The sequence below is a fragment of the Apodemus sylvaticus genome, chromosome 9 (assembly GCF_947179515.1).
Source record: "Apodemus sylvaticus chromosome 9, mApoSyl1.1, whole genome shotgun sequence".
Lineage (NCBI taxonomy): Eukaryota > Metazoa > Chordata > Mammalia > Rodentia > Muridae > Apodemus > Apodemus sylvaticus.
Window position 1 is genome coordinate 68,050,810 of NC_067480.1, and position 20,879 is coordinate 68,071,688.

Here is a 20,879-nt window from a genome sequence, read left to right on the forward strand (position 1 = left end):
GATCATATCTTCAGGTGGACTACAAATGATAAAGTAAATATACCTTCATCGTCCAGTTTCTATAAGCAATTATAAAAGAAAGATGAAAATAGAAGGAGGCCTGATTTGGCAAAAGAAGGGACCATTGGGAGTAAGAAGGAACCAAGAAAAAAAATTGGAGTAACTATAACGAAAATATACTGTACATATATATGATAATATTATAATGAAATCCATTATTATAGATAATTAGTAGTATTAATATGTAATTATATAAATATAGACTATTATATATTTATATGTGATATATTATATATATTATTTATACAGCATATATAAATATGACTATATAAATATATATTATTGTATAATTAACATATAAAACTGTCTTAAGGTTTGCTTCAATTGGAGATAAGTCAATTAACAGTTCATTCAGTTTAAATAAAAGCATTGCATGATCCTAAGTTAAATCTCATACACTTATTAAAAAGAAAACAAGCAAAAGAGAAAAAACAGACAAAGAATATTAAGTGCAGTGTACATGGTAAGATATAGCAGCCAACCATCCAAGACAAGGGAGAGGCCATAGAAAAAATTGAGCTTGTGAATATGTGGATATTGATATTGGGATTCTAGGCCCGCAACTTCAAAGGAAATAAATTGCTATTATTTAAGTTACCCAGCCTTTGGCATTTTTGTTGTATCAGTCATAGAAAACATATCTGCATCAGATGTATCTACAAGGCGGGACATTTTAGCACATTGCACAGCTTTTGTCTTCTTTCATACCCAGCAAATCATAGCATATATATCTTTCACATAAAGTGAATTGAAATCTTGAGGTTGATAGAAGGAGGGAATTCGATGGAAGAGGGAATGGTGAGGGGAGTAGGGCAGAGAATATATGTAGGGAGAGCAGGAAAAAGAGAAGGGAGATCAACTGGGCTGGGGGAATTTTCTAGGACAAACCAGAGATCTTGGATAGGGAGAGGCCCAAGAGGGTCTTTGGGAGTGACGCTATCTGAGGTTTCTAGCAGTGGAAGCTATGGACCCTGAAGTAGCCACTTCCTGTAGCCAGGCAGGAATCCCAGTGGAAGAATAAAGGCAGCAAGCCACACACAAAGCCTTAGAACCAAAATGTACCCTGCAAGTTTAGAGATAGAACAGGGACCAAGAAAATGGCCAAGCAATGACTGACCCAAATTGAGACCCATCCCATGGGCAAGAATCAATCCCTGACACCATTGATGATACTCCATTATGCTTGTAGACAGGGACCTAGCATAACTGTCCTCTGAAAGGCTCCATACAGCAGCCAAAGAAAAGATGCAGAGACTCACACTAGATAGAGCTTCAGAGGTCTTACAGAAGAGTTGGGAGAAAACCAAGAGTCAACTAATCTGGACTCTTGGGGGCTCCAAGAGACTGAATCACTAGCCAAAGAGCAAACACATGCTGGACCTAGGCCTCTGTACACTTGGATCAGATGAGCAGCTTCGTCTTCATGCAGGTCCCCCAACAACTGGAGCAAGGGTTGTCCCTGAGACTTCTGCTTACCTGCCTGTGGGTCCACATTGCTAAATGGACAGCCTTGTTTGCCCTCAGTGGCATAGGATGTGCCTAGTCCCAGCAGGTGGTCAGGGAGAAGTAAAACACCAAGAGATGGGCTTCCTCTTCTCAAAAGAAAAGGATAAGGCACAATAGGGCAAGGAATTGGGGGAGGAGGTACTGGGAGGAGAGGAAGGGCTGATATTGGATTGTAGAGTGAATAAATAAATAAATTTAATAATAAGAAAAAGAAATCTCTAAATATGGGTGCTACTGCTACTGAATATACTTTATATAAGTTAGTTAGGTGTGGGACACAGGCTGCAGGATAGACAACTTTAAGATTCTAAAGGCTGTTCCCTTTCCCCAAATTCCTGAACATATTTAAATATATCACCAAGAACCAACCATTTCAAGTTAGTAATAAGCTTTAATGTCAGCAAGAACAGATGTAATTGCAACTGGTTCAAGAGTAAGACAGCATAGTTCTCAAAAACAAGCCTTACCTTTGTCTTGGGTTCGAGAATTTTTACTCCATAAATTGATACTTGCAGTTCAACTTTAGGAATCTTCTGGCCTTCAGATTTTTTGATGTGTCTTGCAAACTACAAAAGACAAAGAAACTCACAAAGTTATAGATCCATTTCTGTGGTGAATTAACATAAATGTACATTTGGAGTTTGTGTCTGTAAGACATTCATTAATTCAGGTACTGCCCTTTACAAAACATTTCAAAAATAGTTTTGCTCAGTAACCCTCTCCATTTGCAATCATAATTCACATTTATTTTTAGTAACTTGTTTTTAATTTTTCCTTGGGCTTTTGTGCATTTGCTTGGCTTTTCTTTATCTTTTCTATTGCGTTTTTTTCTTTTTTATTGGATATTTTCTTTATTTACATTTCAAATGTTATTCTCTTTCCCTGTCAGTCTCCCCACCTCCAGAAAATGTCTATCCCATCCCCCCTCCTCCTGCTTCTATGAGGGTGTTTCCCCCACCCATCCACCCACTTCTCCACCCACCCACCCACTTCTCCACCCTGGCATTCACAAACAGTGGGGTAGTCAAGCCTTCATAGGACCAAGGGCCTCTCCTCCCATTGATGTCCAACAAGGACATACTCTGCTACATATGCAGTAGGAGACATGGGTCCCTCCATGTGTTCTCTTTGGTTGGTGGTTTAGTCCCTTGGAGCTCTGGGAGAAGGGACTCTGGTTGATATAGTTATTCTTCCGATGGGGTTGCAAACACCTTCAGCTTCTTCAATCCTTGCTCTATTCCTTCACTGGGGACCCCGTGCTCAGTCCAATGGTTGGTTGTGAGCATTTGCCTCTATATTTGGCAGGCTCTGCAGAGACTCTCAGAAGACAGTTATATCAAGCCCCTGTCAGCAAGCACTTCTTACCATCCACACTAGTGTGAGTTTGGTGACTGTATATGAAATAGATTCTCAGGTGGTGAAGTATCTGGCTGCCTTTTCCTTCAGTCTCTGCTTCACACTTTGTCTCCATATTTGTTCCTGCGAGTATTTTGTTAAACTTTCATATCTATCTATCTATCTATCTATCTATCTATCTATCTATCTATCTATAGTCTTTATTTAAATTTCAAATGTTATCCCCTTTCCTCATTTCTCCTCCAAAAACCCCCTATCCCATCCCCCCTCCTCTTGTTCACAAACCCATCCACTCCTGCTTCCCTATCCTGGCATTCCCCTACACTGGGGTATCGAGCATTCACAGGACCAAGGACCTCACCTATCATTGATATCTGACTAGAACTTTCTCTGCTACATATGTGGCTGGAGCCATGTGTCCCTCCATCTATACTCTTTGGTTGGTGGATTAGTCCCTGGGGACTCTGGGAGTACTGGTTAGTTCATATTGTAGTTCCTCCTAAGGGGTTGCAAAACCCTTAAGCTGCTTGAGTCCCTTCTCTAGCTCATCCATTGGGGACCCTGTGCTCAGTCAAAGGGTTGGCTGAGAGCATCGACCTCTGTATTTGTCAGGTACTGGCAGAGCTTCTCAGGAGACAGCTATATCAGGATCCTGTCTGCAAACACTTGTTGATATCCACAGTAGTGGCTGGGCTTGGTAACTGTATATACAATGGATCCCTAGGTGGGGAAGTCTCTGGATGGCCTTTCCTTCAGTCTCTGCTCCACACTTTGTCTCTGTATTTCCTCCCATGACAATTTTATTCCCCCTTCTAAGAAGGACCAAAGTATCCACCCTTTGGTCTTCCTTCTTCTTGAGCTTTATGTGGTCAGTGAGTTGTATCTTGGGAATTTTGAGCTTCTGAGCTAACATCCACTTATCAGTGAGAGCATACCATGTGTGTTCTTTTGAGATAGGGTTACTACACTCAGGATGGTATTTTCTAGCCCCATCCATTTGCCTAAGAATTTCTTGAAATTATTGTTTTTAATAGTTACGTATTATATATACCATTGTGCAAATATATCACATTTTCTGTATCCATAACTTGTTGAGGGACATCTGGGTTGTTTCCAACTTCTGGCTATTATAAATATGGGTGCTATGAACAAACTAGAGCATTACTACATGTTGGAGCATCTTCTGGATATATGTCCAGGAGTAGTGTAGCTGGGTCCTCAGGTAGTACTATGTCCAGTTTTATGAGGAAGTGCCACATTGATTTCCAGAGTGGTTGTACCAGCTTACAATCCCACCAGTACTGGAGTAGTGCTCCTCTTTCTCTATATCCTCACCAGCATCTGCTGTCACCTGACTTTATGATCTTGACCATTCTGACTGGTGTGAGTTAGAATCTCAAGGTTATTTTGATTTGCATTTCCCTGATGATTAAGGATGTTGAACATTTCATTAGGCACTTTTCAGGCATTTGGTATTCCTCGGTTGAGAATTTTTTGCTTAGCTATGTACCCCACTTTTAATAGGGTTATTTGGTTCTCTGGAGTCTAACTTCTTGAGTTCTTCATATATATTGGATTTTAGCCATCTATTGGGTGTAGGATTGGTAAAGATCTTTTCCCAATCTGTTGGTTGCCATTTTCTCCTAATGACAGTATCCTTTGCCTTACAGAAGCTTTGCAATTTTATGAGGTCCCATTTGTCAGTTCTTATCTTAGAGCATAAGCTATCTGTTCAGGAACTTTTCCCCTGTGCCCATGTGCTTGAGGGTCTTCCCCACTTTCTTTTCTATTAGTTTCAGTGTGTCTGGTTTTATGTGGAGGTCCTTGATCCACTTGGACTTAAGCTTTGGACAAGGGAATAAGAATGAAAAGATTTGCATTCTTTTACATGCTGACCTCCAGTGAAACCAGCACCATTTGTTGAAAATGCTGTCTGTTTTCCACTGGATGGTTTTAGCTCATTTTTCAAAGATCAAGTGACAAAGGTGTGTGGGTTCATTTCTGGGTCTTCAATACTATTCCATAGATCTACCTGCCTGTCACTATACCAACACCATGCAGTTTTTAATCAGGATTGCTCTGTAGTACTGCTTGAGGGCAGGGATGATGATTCCACCAGAAGTTCTCTTATTTTTGAGAATAGTTTTCACTATCCTGGGTTTTTGTAATTGTAAATAGATGAATTTGTAAATTGCTCTTTCTGACTCTAGAAAGAATTGAGTTGGAATTTTGATGGGGGTTGCATTGAAATCTATAGATTGCTTTCAGCAAGATGGCCATTTTTACTATATTAATATTGCCAATTCAAGAGCATGGGAGATCTTTCCACCTTCTGAAATCTTCGATATCTTTCTCCAAGACTTGAAGTTCTTTTCATATAGATCTTTCACTTGTTCAGGTAGTCATACCAAGTTATTTTATAATATTTGTGACTATTGTAAAGGATATTATTTCCCTAATTATTTTTCCCAACCTGTTCATCCTTTGAGTAGAGGAAGGCCCTCACTTTTTAAAGCTAATTTTATATTCTGCTATTTTGCTGAGGTTGTTTATCAGGTTTAGAAGTTCTCTGGTGGAATTTTTGGGGTCACTTAAGTATACTATCATATCATCTATAAAAAGTGATATTTTGACTTCTTCCTTTCCAATTAATATCTCTTTGACCTCCTTTTATTGTCTAATTATTCTGGCTACAACTTCAAGTATTATATTAAATAGATAGGGAGAGAGTGGGCATCCTTGTCTAGTTCATAATTTTACTAGGATTTCTTCAAAATTTTCTCCATTTAGTTTGATGTTAGCTACTGGTTAGCTATATAATGCTTTTACTATGTTTAGGTATAGGCCTTGAATTCTTGATCTTTCCAAGACATTTATCATGAAGGGGTATTGGATTTTGTCAAATGCTTTGTCAGCATCTAATGAAATAATCTTTGTTTTAACCTTTAAGTTTGTTTATATACTGGATTACATTGTTGGATTTCCATATATTGAACCATCCCTGCATCCCTGGGATGAAGCATACTCAATCATGCTGGATGATCATTTTGACATGTTTTTTGGACTCGGTTTACAAGAATTTTATTGAGTAGTTTTGCATCGATTGATTAGAGGAAGGCCACTCATTTTGTTTGAGCTAATTTTATATCCTGCTATTTTGCTGAGGTTGTTTATCAGGTTTAGGGGTTCTCTGGTGGAATTTTTGGGGTCATTTAAGTCTACTATCATATCATCTATAAATAGTGATCTTTTGACTTCTTCCTTTCCAATGTATATCCCTTTGACCTTTTGTTGTCTAATTATTCTGGCTACAACTTCAAGTATTGTATTAAATAGATACAATAGAATTTTATTGAGTAGTTTTGCATCGATTGACATAAGGAAAATTGGTCTGAAGTTCTCTTTTGTTGTTGGGTCTTTGTGTGGTTTAGGTATCAGAGTAAATGTGGCTTCATAGAACTAACTGGGTAGAGTTCCTTCTGTTTCTATTTTGTGGAGTAGTTTGAAGAATATTGGTATTAGGTCTTCTTTGAAGGTCTGATAGAACTCTGCACTAAACCCACCTGGTCCTGGGCTTATTTTGTTGAGAGACTCTTAATGACTGCTTCTATTTCTTTAGTGTTTATGGGACTCTTTAGATCATTTGTCTGATCCTGATTTAACTTTGGTACTGGTATCTGTCTAGAAAAATGTTCATTTCTTCAATATTTTCCAGTTTTGTTGTGTATAGCCTTTTGTAGTACAGTCTGATGATTTTTTGGATTTCCTTACTTTCTGTTGTTATGACTCCCTTTTCATTTATAATTTCATTGATTTGGATACTTTTTCTGTGGCCCCTTGTTAGTCTGACTAAGGGTTTATCTATCTTGTTGATTTTTCTTGAAGATCCAGCTCCTGGTTTGATTGATTTTTTTGTATAACTCTTTTTGTTTTTACTTGGTTGATTTTAGCCCTGAGTTTGATTAAATCCCAAAGTCTACTCCTCTCAGGTGTATTTGCTTATTTTTGTTTTAGAAGCTTCAGACATGCTGCCAAGCTGCTATTGTATGTATGCTCTCTCCAGTTTCTTTTTGGAGGCACTCAGAGCTATGAGTTTTCCTCTTAGCACTGCTTCCATTGTGTCCCATTAATTTGGGTATGTTGTGGCTTCATTGTCATTAAATTCTAAAAAGTCTTTAATTTCTTTATTTCTTCCTTAACCAAGATATCATTAAGTAGAGTGTTGTTCAGCTTCCATGTGAATGTGGGATTTCTATTGTGGTTGTTGTTATTGAAAACGAGACTTAATCCATGATGGATAGGATCCATGGGATTCTTCCAGCCTTCTTGTATCTGTTGAGGCCAATTTTGTGACTGAATATATGATCAATTTTGAAGAAGGTACTATGAGGAGCTGAGAATAAAGTAATTTGTTTTTGTTTTAGGGTAAAATGTTTTATAGATATCTGTTAAATCCATTTGGTTCATAATTTCTGTTAGTTTCATTCTGTCTCTGCTTATTTTCTGTTTTCATGATATTTCCATTGTTGAGAGTAGGGTGTTGAAGTCTCCCACTATTATTGTGTGACATGTAATGTGTGCTTTGAGCTCTAGTAAAGTTTCTTTTATGAATATAAGTGCTCTAGCACTTGGAGCATAGATTTCAGAATTGAGAGTTCTTCTTGGTAGTTTTCCTTTGATAAGTATGAAGAGTCCTTCCTTATCTTTGATAACTTCAGATTGAATGTCAATTTTGTTCAATATTAGAATGGCTACTCCAGCTTGTTTCTTGTTACCATTTGCTTGTAAAATTATTTTCCAGCCTTTTACTCTGAGGTAGTATCCTTCTTTGTGCCTGAGGTGAGTTTCCTGTATACAGCTAAATGCTGGGTCCTGTTTATGTATCCAGTCTGTTAGCCAACTTTGTTTTATTGGGGAATTGAGTCCATTGATATTAAGAGACATTAAGTAAAAGTAATTGTTACTTCCTGTTATTTCTGTTGTTTAGAGGTGGAATTATGTACATGTGGCTATCTCCTTTTGGGTTTATTTAAAGATTATTTTCTTGCCTTTTATAGCTGCAGTTTTCCTCCTTGTGTTGGAATTTTCCATTTATTATCCTTTGAAGGACTGGATTTGTGGAAAGATATTGTGTTAATTTGTTTCTGTCATGGAATACCTTGGTTTGTCCATCTGTAGTAATTAAGAGTTGTACTGGATATAGAAGCCCGGGTTGGCATTTGTGTTCTCTTAGGGTCTGTGTGACATCTGCTCAGGATCTTCTGTCTTTTAGAGTCTCTCGCTATAAGTCTGGTATAATTCTGATAGGTCTGCCATCATATATTACTTGACATTTTTCCCTTATTGCTTTTAATATTCTTTCCTTGTTTTGTGCATTTGATGTTTTGATTATTATGTGACAGGAGGAATTTCTTTTCTGGTGCAATCTATTTGGAGTTCTATAGGCTTCTTGAATGTTCATGGACATCTCTTTCTTTAGGTTAGGGAAGTTTTATTCTATAATTTTGTAAGAGGTATTTACTGGCCCTTCAAATTAGGAATTTTCAATCTCTTCTATAGTCTTTATCCTTAGATTTGGTCTTCTCATTGTGTCCTGAATTTCCTGCATGCTTTTTGTATTTTTAATTTTCTTTGACTGTTGTGTCAATGTTTTCTATGGTATTTTCTGCACCTGTGATTCTTTCTTCCATTTCTTGTGTTCTGTTGGCAATGCTTGCATCTATGGCTCCTAGTCTCTTTCCTAGGTTTTCTATCTTCAGAGTTGTTTCCCTTTGTGATTTCTATATTGTTTCTACTTCCATTTTTATATCCTGGATGGTTTTGTTCAATTACTTCACTTGTTTCATTGTGTTTTCCTGTAATTCTTTAAGGGATATTTTGTGTTTCCTCTTTAAGGACTTCTACCTGTTTACCTGTGTTCTCTTGTATGTCTTTAAGGGAGTTATTTATGTCTTTCTTGAAGTCCTCTAGCAGCATCATGAGATGTGATTTTAAATTCAACTCTTGCTTTTCCAGTGTGTTGGGGTATCAAAGATTTGCTGTTGGAGAACTGTGTTCTGATGATTCCAAGTAATCTTGGTTTCTGTTGGTAAGGTTCATGTGCTTCCCTTTTGCCAACTGTTTATTTCTGGTGTTAGTTGGTCTTTTTGTCTCTGGCTGGAGCTTGTCTCTCCTGTGAACCTGTAAGCCTGTGTCAGTACTCCTGGGAGACTAGTTCTCTTCTGGCAGGACCTGTGTACTGTGGAATAGCCCCAGCTCCAGGATGCAGATGGAGACTGAAAGCTGTGCCACTGTTCCTGAGCCCTGTGTGCTCCTGGCTGGTCTCGCCCCCAGAGAGTTATTGGAGAGAATGTGGAGATCTCACCTCTGTGTCTAGGAGTGAGATCACTCCTGGGATACCAGTTGTCTCCTGGTGGAACATGTGCACAGAGGGTTGTGAAACAGCCCTAGCTCCTGGGTGCAGATGGTGACCAGTTTGTTCTCCCTTCTAAGAAGAACTGAAGCATCCACTGTTTGCTTTTCTTTCTTCTTGAGCTTCATGTGAATTGCATCTTGGGTATTCCAAGCTTTTGGGCCAATATCCACTTATCAGTGAGTACATATCATGTGTGTTCTTTTGTGACTGGATTACCTCACTCAGGATGATATTTTCTAGTTCTATCCATTTGCCTAAGAATTTCATGTCATTGTTTTTAATAGCTGAGTAGTACTCCATTATGTAAATGTGCCACATTTTCTGTATCCATTACTCTGTTGAAGGACATCTAGGCTTTTCTTTTTAAGACAGGCTCTTCTGCATTCCATGCTAGCCTAGAAAACATTATATAGCTCCAGGCTAGGGGCAAATTTATGAAGATAAATTTGCTTGTGAAGCCTGTGAAGTGCTATGATTGCAGCTATGAGGTGCCATGTCTAGCTGAAATTCAATCCTTTAAAAAAGAATGATATATAACTCGATTTTTCATGCATTTTGACATGAATTTTAAAAGGTTAAATGCATTCCAGCAAGTAAGGAAAGCAATAGATAGAGATTAATTCATTCTCAGATAATTTTTATATGTTCTCAGAATTTGTTGATTACCTACTGTTGAATGTGCAATGTTGCTACAACTCAATTCCTATATAGTTATGTACTGTTCTATCAGGCAAACGAACAAAAAATGACATAGACAAACATATATCTAAATCAAAGCTAAGAGCCTGGGCTGTTTTCACAGTAGTGATTCCAGTAGAAGTACAATGTGGTCTAGAATTACAAATAAAGCATCCTTTAGGAGGGTATAAGGATTTCTCCTACTTTCATAGCTGTATTTTCCTGTCTTTCCACTCATTTAGAGTATATATATATGCACATTTGTGTTAGGATCTGTGCAAACTTTAAAAGGAAATTAGATAGGTTCTGCTCTCAGCCAGAGGAAGTCCCTGCCTATGTCTTTCTAATGTCACCAGAAATAGTGGAAAAATTCAGGATATGTTTCTAAACTTTTAACATTAAAATACATACAGATATTTGCATATGAACATATATACAACATATACATGCTCTTAGAATAAGTTTGTCAGGGACAATATTTTACAGTCCTTTTTAGTTTAATTGATGCTTACCTGGGTCCACAGTTTCACTGGTGTCCAATATGCATGCAACACACTCTGACTCCCTGTTTTCTTTTTAAGCTCAGTTTCTGTCTGGTAACCCCTCTACACTCCCTGTTTTCTTTCTTTGCTCCTTTCCTCCATATGTCTTTTTAAGAGAAGAAAAAGAAGGAGACTCTAATGTAGCAGGATTTCTTGCCTCCATCTCAAGGCTTCTTTAACTCATTTTCTGCATATGGAAAGTCCTCTGAACTTGATTCAAATGGATCAGATGTGAGGTCAGGCGGGACGCCAAGGCTCTTGTGTGTCCTACTTTTTTGCATTGTGTAAGTCCCTCTAATTTAGGGCAGATGTGAGCATGCATGGTATGGTTGGTCCTGAGGCAGAGTGTTCAAAGCCTTATTTCATGCCTTTGCAGTACCACAGAAAGGAATTTTATTAACGCCTACAGGAGTGCCTTGAAGTGTCTGCCCTTGAGTTCTAGCTGGTGCCATTTGTTTTATTCCCATTTGAGTGGCATCATTTTTCAGGCTGCTCTTTTCTGCATTCCTATAAACATAAGCTGCTTAGCTATATTTTTTTTCTTTTGTCTCAAGAAGGCTTAGAGTGAGCACATGACATCCAATCTGTGCCAAAGACTTTTATGTCTTTGAGAAATGTGTTCTGCTTACATGCAACAAAAATTATTTCAGCTCTCCCTCACAGAAAGTGTACTAATGTTCTATTCAAATCATGCTATCCTTTTGCCTTAGCATAATTAAGCAACTTTGAGGTTCATTTTTCAAAGGCTTAGCAAAACCATCAGTTGTTCTTCATCTGCAGAAGGCCACCTGAAAAAAGCCAACCTGTGCTGGTAGCTTCCCCATAGTCTGTTTTCCAGAAAAACAAAACCATGGTGGCTTCCAAGCCCTTTTTGCCATCTGGAAACAGCAATTCCTGTGACCTCTGACAAGAATTGCACAACCCTGGATTTTATAAAAACACAGCAAGCATTTGCCACAAAACAGCCAGTAATATTAAACTTAACTGTTTAGAAAGAAAAAAAAAGATTTGTAGAAATAAAGAAAGGAGAGAAGGCTGATGTGACACAGAGTGGGTGCAGGGCGGGGGGACAAAGAAGGAAGGGAGGAAGAGAAGAGGACTGGAGAAAGGGGGGGGGGCGTTCCAAGGGTGGGAGGATGAGCAGATGAGAGAAAGAACAGTGCTAAAACAACCTTGAGTTCTCATCCAACCCAAACTCCACTTTTCCTAACACACTTATGCAGCAACCATCAGGAAATTGGATTACAATGAGCAGTCTGGGAGCTGTAGTTGCACCCATGCACACAGGACCTCTTCCATTTACATCACATTTGCTAGATTAGAAAATGTTTTTCCCTATACTGGGGCATCTTGTAGGGGAATGCCTAGTCAGGAAAGTCGGGGGGGGGGGGGTTGGTAAAAAGGAGGAGGGAGAATGGGATAGGGATTTTTTGGAGGGATAAGTAGGAAGGGGGATAACAATTGAAATGTAAACCAGGCAAATATCTAATAAAAATGTAAAAAATGAAAATCTTCTCCATTTGTGTTTCATATTTATCAAGGATTCCATCAGTCCTGTGACTTGATTGCTGAAAACATATGTTTCAAAAAACTTGTATATACCATGAGATTCACTCAGTTTATATCTTCAATAGTTTGATAGTCACTGTCTCTGTCTCTGTGCTTTTCTTCTAAAGGTCAAACTAATTGCTCAGAAAAACTTTATTTTATGCTCCCATATTAACTCTCCTTGATTTTCTTACTTGTCTCTCTCTCTCTCTCTCTCTCTCTCTCTCTCTCTCTCTCTCTCTCTCTCTCTCTCTCTCCCCAGTCTCTCTCTCTCTCTTTCTCTCTCTCCCTCTTCCTCTCACATTCTCTTCTCTATCTTCTTCTCTCTCTAATTTTTTCAAGACAGGTTTTTTGGTTTTTTTTTTTGTTTTTTTGTTTTTTTTTCTGCATAACTCTGGCTGTCCTGAACTGCACTCTGTAGACAAGGCAGGCTTGAATTCAGAGATCTGCCTGTTTAAGCTTCCTGAGTGCTGTGAAAAAAGGCATAAGACACCATTGTCTGGCTACTTGGGGACTTCTTAACTGTTTTCAGAAATACTTCTAATTCAGGAGTGCTGGGAGACAGTGCACAAAGTGATGCTCACTTCTTCCTAGCTATATTCCTTTTCTTATTTATTATTTTAATGGAAATACTTTGAGAGTCTTATTTGGAAATTTCATCCTATTTTTATTCAAAATTCCTTCCTTGATAGACTTATAAAGATAGAATAATCTATTATTGACACTTGAACTTAATAATGCAATCCAACAAAAAGGTTCTAAAGATATAAAACTTAAACAATCTATACATTAGCATAATATAGTATACAACCAGCCTTTGTACCCATAAAATGATGAGAAAATAAGTTACTTGAAATTAGGAAGTCAGTTAAACATATGTCACTGCTTCATAGAGCTTGTAATGAAAATTTAAATACCATTGAACTTTGATGCTATCATTCCACAATTTCCAAATATCTCATAAAGAGAAATCTAATTCCATTATCAATGGAAAATATGTTAGTTGGGAAAAATAATTTATTACTTTGGCTCTATTATTTGGCAGTGCTATGTATTTTGTGTTTATGTGTATTTTTTTTTACTGAAAATAGATTTTTTTCTCAAACAATATATCCTGATTATAGTTTCTGCTCCCTGTTCCTTGCCACCTGATTCCCTGCACTTGTCCCCACCTGCCACTAGTATACTCTGTTTCCCCATCACAGAGAGAAACCTGTTTCACCTCTAGACCTTTCTTCTAGTCCTGGTATTTTACTGAATGAACTGAAACAGACCCCTTCTAAAAATGATATTCATCATGACAGCAGTGCTAAGTTTTAGAGTGTCATCTATTTAGATACTTAGTATTTTCCTAAATATCATCTTAAGCATAAGTAAGAAACAGAAAAATGGATATTGTTTTATCAAACAGAATGTGGAAACATTTAAATTCTTACACAAATTGTTACATTAAAGTTTACAAACTTTGAATTTTCTACAGTCAAAAAATTGCTGATATTCAAATCTTTAAAAACATTTTGTTAAAACTCAAGCAGATGCCATGAGGTACAGAGATAGGAAAACAGCATTATGGAAAATTCATTCAGATTTTCATCACCCTGCATTATGTTTACATTTCTAATTTTTATCAAAAGTCAAAAGGCCAATACACTTAAAATGCAAACTTTGAAAGACTTTGAAAAATGAGTAAATATAAATAACACTTTTAAGTACATGAGAAAAATCTGAGTATAACACTAAAATATGTGTACAAAAAGAGTCATGATATATGTGTTTGAGAAAAATAAGCAGAAAATCAAAATGAGGTAATGAACAGATGGACTTTCTATTTCTAGTGGAGCCACAGCGCCACCATCTGGTCTTATCTATATGACAGCAAAATTAAATTATGTAAATATTGATAAAGTTTCTGATCGCAGACACAACATAAAGAAATATTACAACAAATTTACACAAAACCATTATCTTCCTCATGTTCACTAGGAAAACATTCTCTCTTATATGCATATACTTTCCTGAGAAATAAACTTTTCAGCCAAAATATTCTATTTGTTAATGCATATTAATTATGAAAGATATACATTTAATAAAACCTACTGCCCACTAAGCGTATATTTAAACTCTTATTGTGTTCCATTATATCCCACAATAAGAGTTTATTTCTAAGTATGAAATCTTACAGAAATGTCATATAATATATATATATGACATAATATATATATATATATATATGCCAAAATTTTAGAAGCCATTTAAGTTGGTTTTGGGTATGAGATGTTAAATGAAGGATTCATAAGATATAAAGAAATATTTTCAATATAGCTGTTCTTTTAAGATACGTTCTGATTTAGATAAATATTAGGTAAAACACCTAATATTCCTGTGGAAGACACATATGATCTGGAAATCAAAATTAGAGCAAGGTTGTGTCTCATCCCCTAAATTATGAGAGCAGCCATAGAGAAGAAAAGCTAACTTTGTAAAAACCCAAAAAACAAAAATAGAGGTGTGTAGACCTCTGACATCATTAGGATGGCCTTGAATAATCATCCTAACTGTAAAATCCCCGTGAGGCTGACTTTTGAGAAGTGAGCTATTACATAAGCATGCTTGTGGCATGTAATAGTAAGAATGTTTCAGGAAACTTGCTGAACATGAGTTTGGGGGATGCATACATTTTACTCCAGAAATATATTACTTGTGAATATTTGGGGTGCTTAATCAATATTTGCTTCTGCGCTCTTCATCACACAAGCTCCCTTAAAGCTGTTAAAAATTGACAGGGCCAATTAGGGTATCATTAATATATAGCAGCACTAAAAAACACTCTGCTTTGGAATGAACACTAACTGTATTTTCAACTGGTAGGTATGATATTTTAATTGTCAGAGATTTATGTAATGTTCCTACTAGTTTTGATTTACAGCATGGGGCACATATCGTCCAGAACAATATAAAGGCAGTTCACTGACTATAACCATTGCTTGTGTTCTACCTTAAAAGCCTTTAGTTATTATAAGAAATTATACTATAGAAAAATATTTTGTACACCAAAATAATTACATGAATATGTTTAAAATTCAAAATGTCTCCCTGAATGGGTGGTATTTATTTAAATGTAATTTAAAGAGAATTTAAGTTCTCTTTTAATTTAAGGCATAATTTAAACAATTATCCATGTTTTAGCTTCTATCAATCTGTTGATGACACTAGATTGTTGCACTAGCCATTTATCTGAAGGGCTCTTACCTTCAGCTTCCTCACAGCATCTCTAACAACTTCTGTTCCCTTCGGCTGCTCCACTTCAGTACTGCCAAGAAACTGAACATGAGCATCCATGAGACACAGACTTTATTAAACCCATCACTGAACCATCTGGAGTTGACACTATGTCTGTGAGAAAGTTAGGTAAAAATTCAAACCCAAATCTTAATTAAGGAGAACAAACCTTGCTCAATTTGTATATACCACCTGAAAATGCATTATTTGACAATTTGCAATTCATTTCTATTTTTCAAAAGTTTTTTTTAAAACATCTTACCTATTTTTTTTAATTTGAAGATTCTTACTGGAATGAAAACAAATTATTTCATTGTCCCCAAAGAGATAAACTCAGTCTCAATAGTTAAAGCATGCCATGTCAATGCCAGACAGTAACAATAACTGATAACAATTTTATAGCATAATAGTCATACGTTGACAGAAATGACAGGGGTCATAAACATTATAAGTAAATATGCCCATATGGGAAAAATATGGACAAACTCTTGAAACATTCATAATAAATCGAAACACATCAATACTCCAGGACTGTTTGGAGTCCGGAGCTTTACTTTTAAGTAAACTAATCTAATTGAACAAAAGTACATCTTAATGTGGACCTTGCTAATTACTTCAAATTTTATCTTATATAATTAAGAACTATACTTAGAGATATCATAATGCCTTATACTTGCAATCCTTGAAAGGATTGAGGCGGGGAATTAGAGGTCAACGAGACTATATAGTGAGTTCAAGACCAGCACAGGCTACAAAGTACTCACACCACACACACACACACACACACACACACACACACTACACATATATACATACATGCAGACACACATATATATACACAGAGGTACATACAGTCCAAACTACATACAAATACATACACAAAAACTTGATTTTTATAACTAAAAATGTTTTACTTCTAATATTTCCTCTTAATTTTCAAATTTCAGAAGCTGCAATCCCTAAATTAAATACATGCTACTTATGTGTCCCCCATGTTCTATATAAAGCATTGGTGAAATTCAAACAAAATGTAAGGTGCTGGAATGAGCTCTAGACTTAGAGTGTGAACATATTAGACAATCCATCAGCCTTTGTCTTTATCTGATTTTTCTGACAAAGAATATTAGTATTGTTCTTTACTCATTGCAAAATCATCTTAAATAACAACTGAAATAACATATTAAAATAGCAATGTCCTTTAAAAATATGATAAATGTCATTACTTGTTTATTTATAGATGAGCAGACCCATTCTGTTCTCTAGCTCCAAAAGACTTTGTTGCTTCTCAGCGTCTTTAGAGCCTCTCTTTGGAGAATACCACCACCTTGCCAGTTCTGAGAGATATAAGTATTTCAGAGACTCATCTCCACTGCCCAAATCACCCTGCCTCTCAGCGAATGCACAACAGTTTGCACTCCATTCAGTACAAAGGTAAAACAAATAAACACCAGCTCAGTTCCTTTGGTTAAGGTTGAGTACAATCCAGGAAGAATGTAATGTACAGAGCATTCCTAGAGCTGAGCCTGGGGTTTTGCCTGAGGTCATTATCTACTTGACTGTGTTATATCCCTATTTACTACATTGCACTGGGAAGATTCCCACACTAACTCAAGTGCACCAATGGCTAATATTGACTGTTAACTCAATATCCTTTCACCTTGGAGTGAGGAAGGCATACCGCTGCATCTCTGAGGTCAAAGAGGGTGAACAGATATGGGAAAACTCAGTTGTATTTAATCACTACCATCCATTAGGCTAGAGCATCCTCAGACTTACAAAAGCAGAAGGAGAAAGTACTCTTTGGCTGCATCTTGACTATTATCTCAAGGTGTAAGCACAGAGCTACTACTTCAGTATCAATGCCATACCTCCTGCCTGCCGCTGTGCTCCGGCCATCATGGCCATGGACTCATGAAACTATACGCAACCCAGCTAAGTTCTTACTTTTATAAGTTGAGTTGGTCTTTTTACACTAATAGAAAAGTAGTTAACTAAGACAAACCTTAAAGTCAATATATTTCATTCATAATAAAATGCACAAGCTTGAAAAAAACTCACTTAGAAAATAAGAATGCACATAACTATTAAAATAAAATTTAGATAATTTGAGAAGTAATAGGAAAACTGGAAGAATAAATTCAAAAAGTTAATGAACTTTTAAAAGTTGCTAAAACCATCTAGTGGAAAAAAGTCAGTATTTTCAATAAATGGTGCTGGGTCAACTGGTGGTCAGAATGTAGAAGGATGCGAATTGATCCATTCTTATCTCCCTGTACAAAGCTCAAGTCCATGTAGATCAAGGACCTTCACATAAAACTAGATATACTGAATCTAATAGAAGAGAAAGTCGGGAAAAGCTTCTAACACATGGGCACAGAGGAAAATATCCCGAACGGAGTACCAGTGGTGTATGCTCTAAGATCTAGAATCAACTAATGGTACCTCATAAAATTGCAAAGCTTCTATAAGGCAAAGGAAACTGTCAATATGACAAAATAAAATGGCATCCAACAGATTGGGAAAAGATCTCTACCAATCCAACATCTGATAGAGGGCTAATATCCAATATATACAAAGAACTCAAGAAGTTAGACTCCAGAGAAGCAAATAACCCTATTAAAAAATGAGGAACAGAGCTAAACAGAGAATTCTCAACTGAGGAAACTGGAATGGCCTAGAAACACGTAAAGAAATGTTCAACATCCTGAGTCACCAGGAAAATGCAAATCAAAACAACTTTAAGATTCCAACTCAGACCAATCAAAAATGGCTAAGACGAAAATTCAGGTGCTGGGAAGGATGTAAAGAAAGAGGTACACTCCTCCATTGCTGGTGGGATTGCAAGCTGATACAACCACTCTCGAAATCAGTGTGCAGTTCCTGAGAAAACTAGACATAGTACTACCTGAGGACCAAGCTATAATACTCCTAGGCATATACCCAGAAGATGCTCCAACATGTAGTAAGGATACATGCTCCACTATGTCCATAGCAGCCATATTTATAATAGCCAGAAGCTGGAAACAACCCAGATGTCCCTCAACAGATACAGAAAATGTGGTATATTTATACAATGGAGAACTACTTAGATATTAAAAACAAGGAATTTATGAAATTTTTAGGCAAATGGATGGAACTTGAAAACATCAACTTGAGTGAGGTAGCCCAGTCGCAAAAGAACACACATGGTGTGTCCTCACTGATAAGTGGATATTAGGCAAAGAGCATGGAATACCCATTATACCACTCATAAACCGAATGAAGCTCAAGAGGAAGGAAGACTTTAGAGTGGATGCTTTATCCTACTTAGAAGGAAGAAGAATAAAGGAAGTAGAGGGTAGGAGGGATTTTGGAGAAACAAAAGATGAAGAGGGACAGAATGAGGTATGGGAGTAGATGTAGGAGTTGTACAGAGAGTCAGGAAATTGAACAGAGGTGTGTAGCAATGGGGGATGGGGAAATGGGGGCTACCCAGAAAGTCCAAGATGCTAGGAAAGCAAGATCCTCCCAGGACCCCATGGATGACATTAGCTGAAATACCCCACAAAGGGGAGGGAGAACCTGTTGAGATAATATCCAGAGGTTAGGTATAGTTCCCCCGCACCGCAGTTGAGAGATGTGGTCACCCACCCATCCAGCCATCTGCAAAATTTGAAAAGGAAATAATTCTAAATTCACACCTGTTGTGGTGGCACATGCTGGTAGGATTTGCTGAAAGAGGCATAGGCAGGATGATCACGAGATTGAGGACAGCATGGGCTATATCTGGAACACTTCTTTGTGCTCTTAGAAAACACTTCCCAGAAGATTTCATCTCAATGATGCTGGTCTTTTCTTAATAATCACTAATTTCTTAGCTCCAGCTAACTAGCATCAACAGTACCAGTAATGCATAGGTTTCACTTTAGTAGTTCTGGTATCTACAGCTGCTTCTTCAGCCCCAGCTAACCAAAACCATAGAATCTTCACAATCAAAATAGCAACAGCCCTGACACGTGTCTTTAATCTTCCCTCTGAAATTTCTCAACTTTATCTTACTAGCTCCTACAGAACATTCCACAGAGCTCTTAGCATTACAATGGTTCTTCCAACTTAAAGTTCCAAAGTCCTTCCTCAGTCCTCCCCAAAACATGGTCAGGTTGTCACAGGAATACCCCACTATGTTGGTACCAGTTTGTCTTGGGGTTTCTATTCCTGTGCAAAACATCATGACCAAGTAGTAAGTTGGGGAAAAGTGTTTATTCATCTTACACATTCACCTTGCTGTTTATCACCAAAGGAAGTCGAGACTGGAACTCACTCAGGGTAGGAAGCAGGAGGTGATGCTGGGACCATGGAGAAATGTTACTTACTGGCCTGCGTCTCCTGCCTTGCTCGACTTGCTTTCTTACAGAACCCAAGACAACCAGCCCAGGGATGGCACCACCCACAATGGGGTCTCCCTCCTTCATCACTAATTGAGAAAATGCCTTACAGTTGGATCTCATGGAGGCATTTCCTCGAGGGAGTCTCCTTTCCCTGTGATAATTTCAGCTTGTATTAAGTTGACATACAAAACCAGCCAGTAAAAATGTCAACTTGACACACAAACACACCACTGTTAAGCCTCAACCCTGACTTTCCTATTTATCCCAAGATCTAAATAACTTTAAAAATCCCAAAGTCTTTACATTTTAAAAGTCCAATCCTTTTAAAATATCCAATATCTTTTAAAATCCAAGTCTTTTAAAAATTCAAATTCTCTTAAGTGTGGGCTCCACTAAAGTACTTTCTTCCTTCAAAAGTGAAAAAATATCAAGGCACAACCACAGTCAAAACCAAAATCAAAGCCATCCAATATCTGGGATGCACTCCCAATCTTATGGGCTCCTCCAAGGGCTTGGATCAGTCCTCCAGGTCTGCCCTATATTGCACACACCTTGTCCTCTAGGGTCCAGATGCCTGTACGCCACTGCTTCTGCTGTCCTTGGAGGTCATCTCATGGTACTGTCATCTCCAAAACACTGCTGTCTTCCACTGAAACTAGGCTTTACCAATAGCTTCTTATAGGCTCTTTTCATGGTGACAAGCCTCAACTCCTTTACATGACTCCTTCAATCCTGGGCCATCACTCTCAGAGTGCTCAGCCTCAGCTGCTCTTCATGTTCCCTTCATGCATTCAAACCAGTACCATCTGGGTGACTCGTACCAAGTCCAGCTGAAGCACAAGGTAAAATCTTGGCCATCTCTAGATATATATTTCTAAAGAAAATACAGGACAAAGAATGGAATAGAGACAGAAGAAAAGACCATCCAAAGACTGCCCCACCTGGGGATCCATTCTACATGCAGACACAAAACCCGACCCTATTGCTGATGCCAAAAAGTGCTTGCTGACAGGAACCTGATACATCTGTCTCCTGAGAGGCCCTGCCAGATCTTAATCAATACAGATGCAGATGCTCAAAGCCAAGCACTGAACTGAGCATAGGGACCCCAATGGAGGAGTTAGGGGA

The 20,879-nt window shown here is 37.6% G+C and overlaps 1 protein-coding gene across 1 annotated transcript in view; it reads right to left on the reverse strand.

Moving 5' to 3' along the window:
• The window catches only part of Gulp1 (GULP PTB domain containing engulfment adaptor 1), a 278,714-nt gene that overhangs the window by 53,365 nt on the left and 204,470 nt on the right, over positions 1-20,879 (reverse strand). Inside the window, exons 4-5 of the mRNA XM_052193637.1 lie at positions 15,355-15,426; positions 2,034-2,132 (exon numbers count right to left, since the gene is read on the reverse strand). Coding sequence (XP_052049597.1) covers positions 2,034-2,132; positions 15,355-15,426 — 171 coding nt within the window. The remainder of the gene's footprint in view (positions 1-2,033; positions 2,133-15,354; positions 15,427-20,879) is intronic.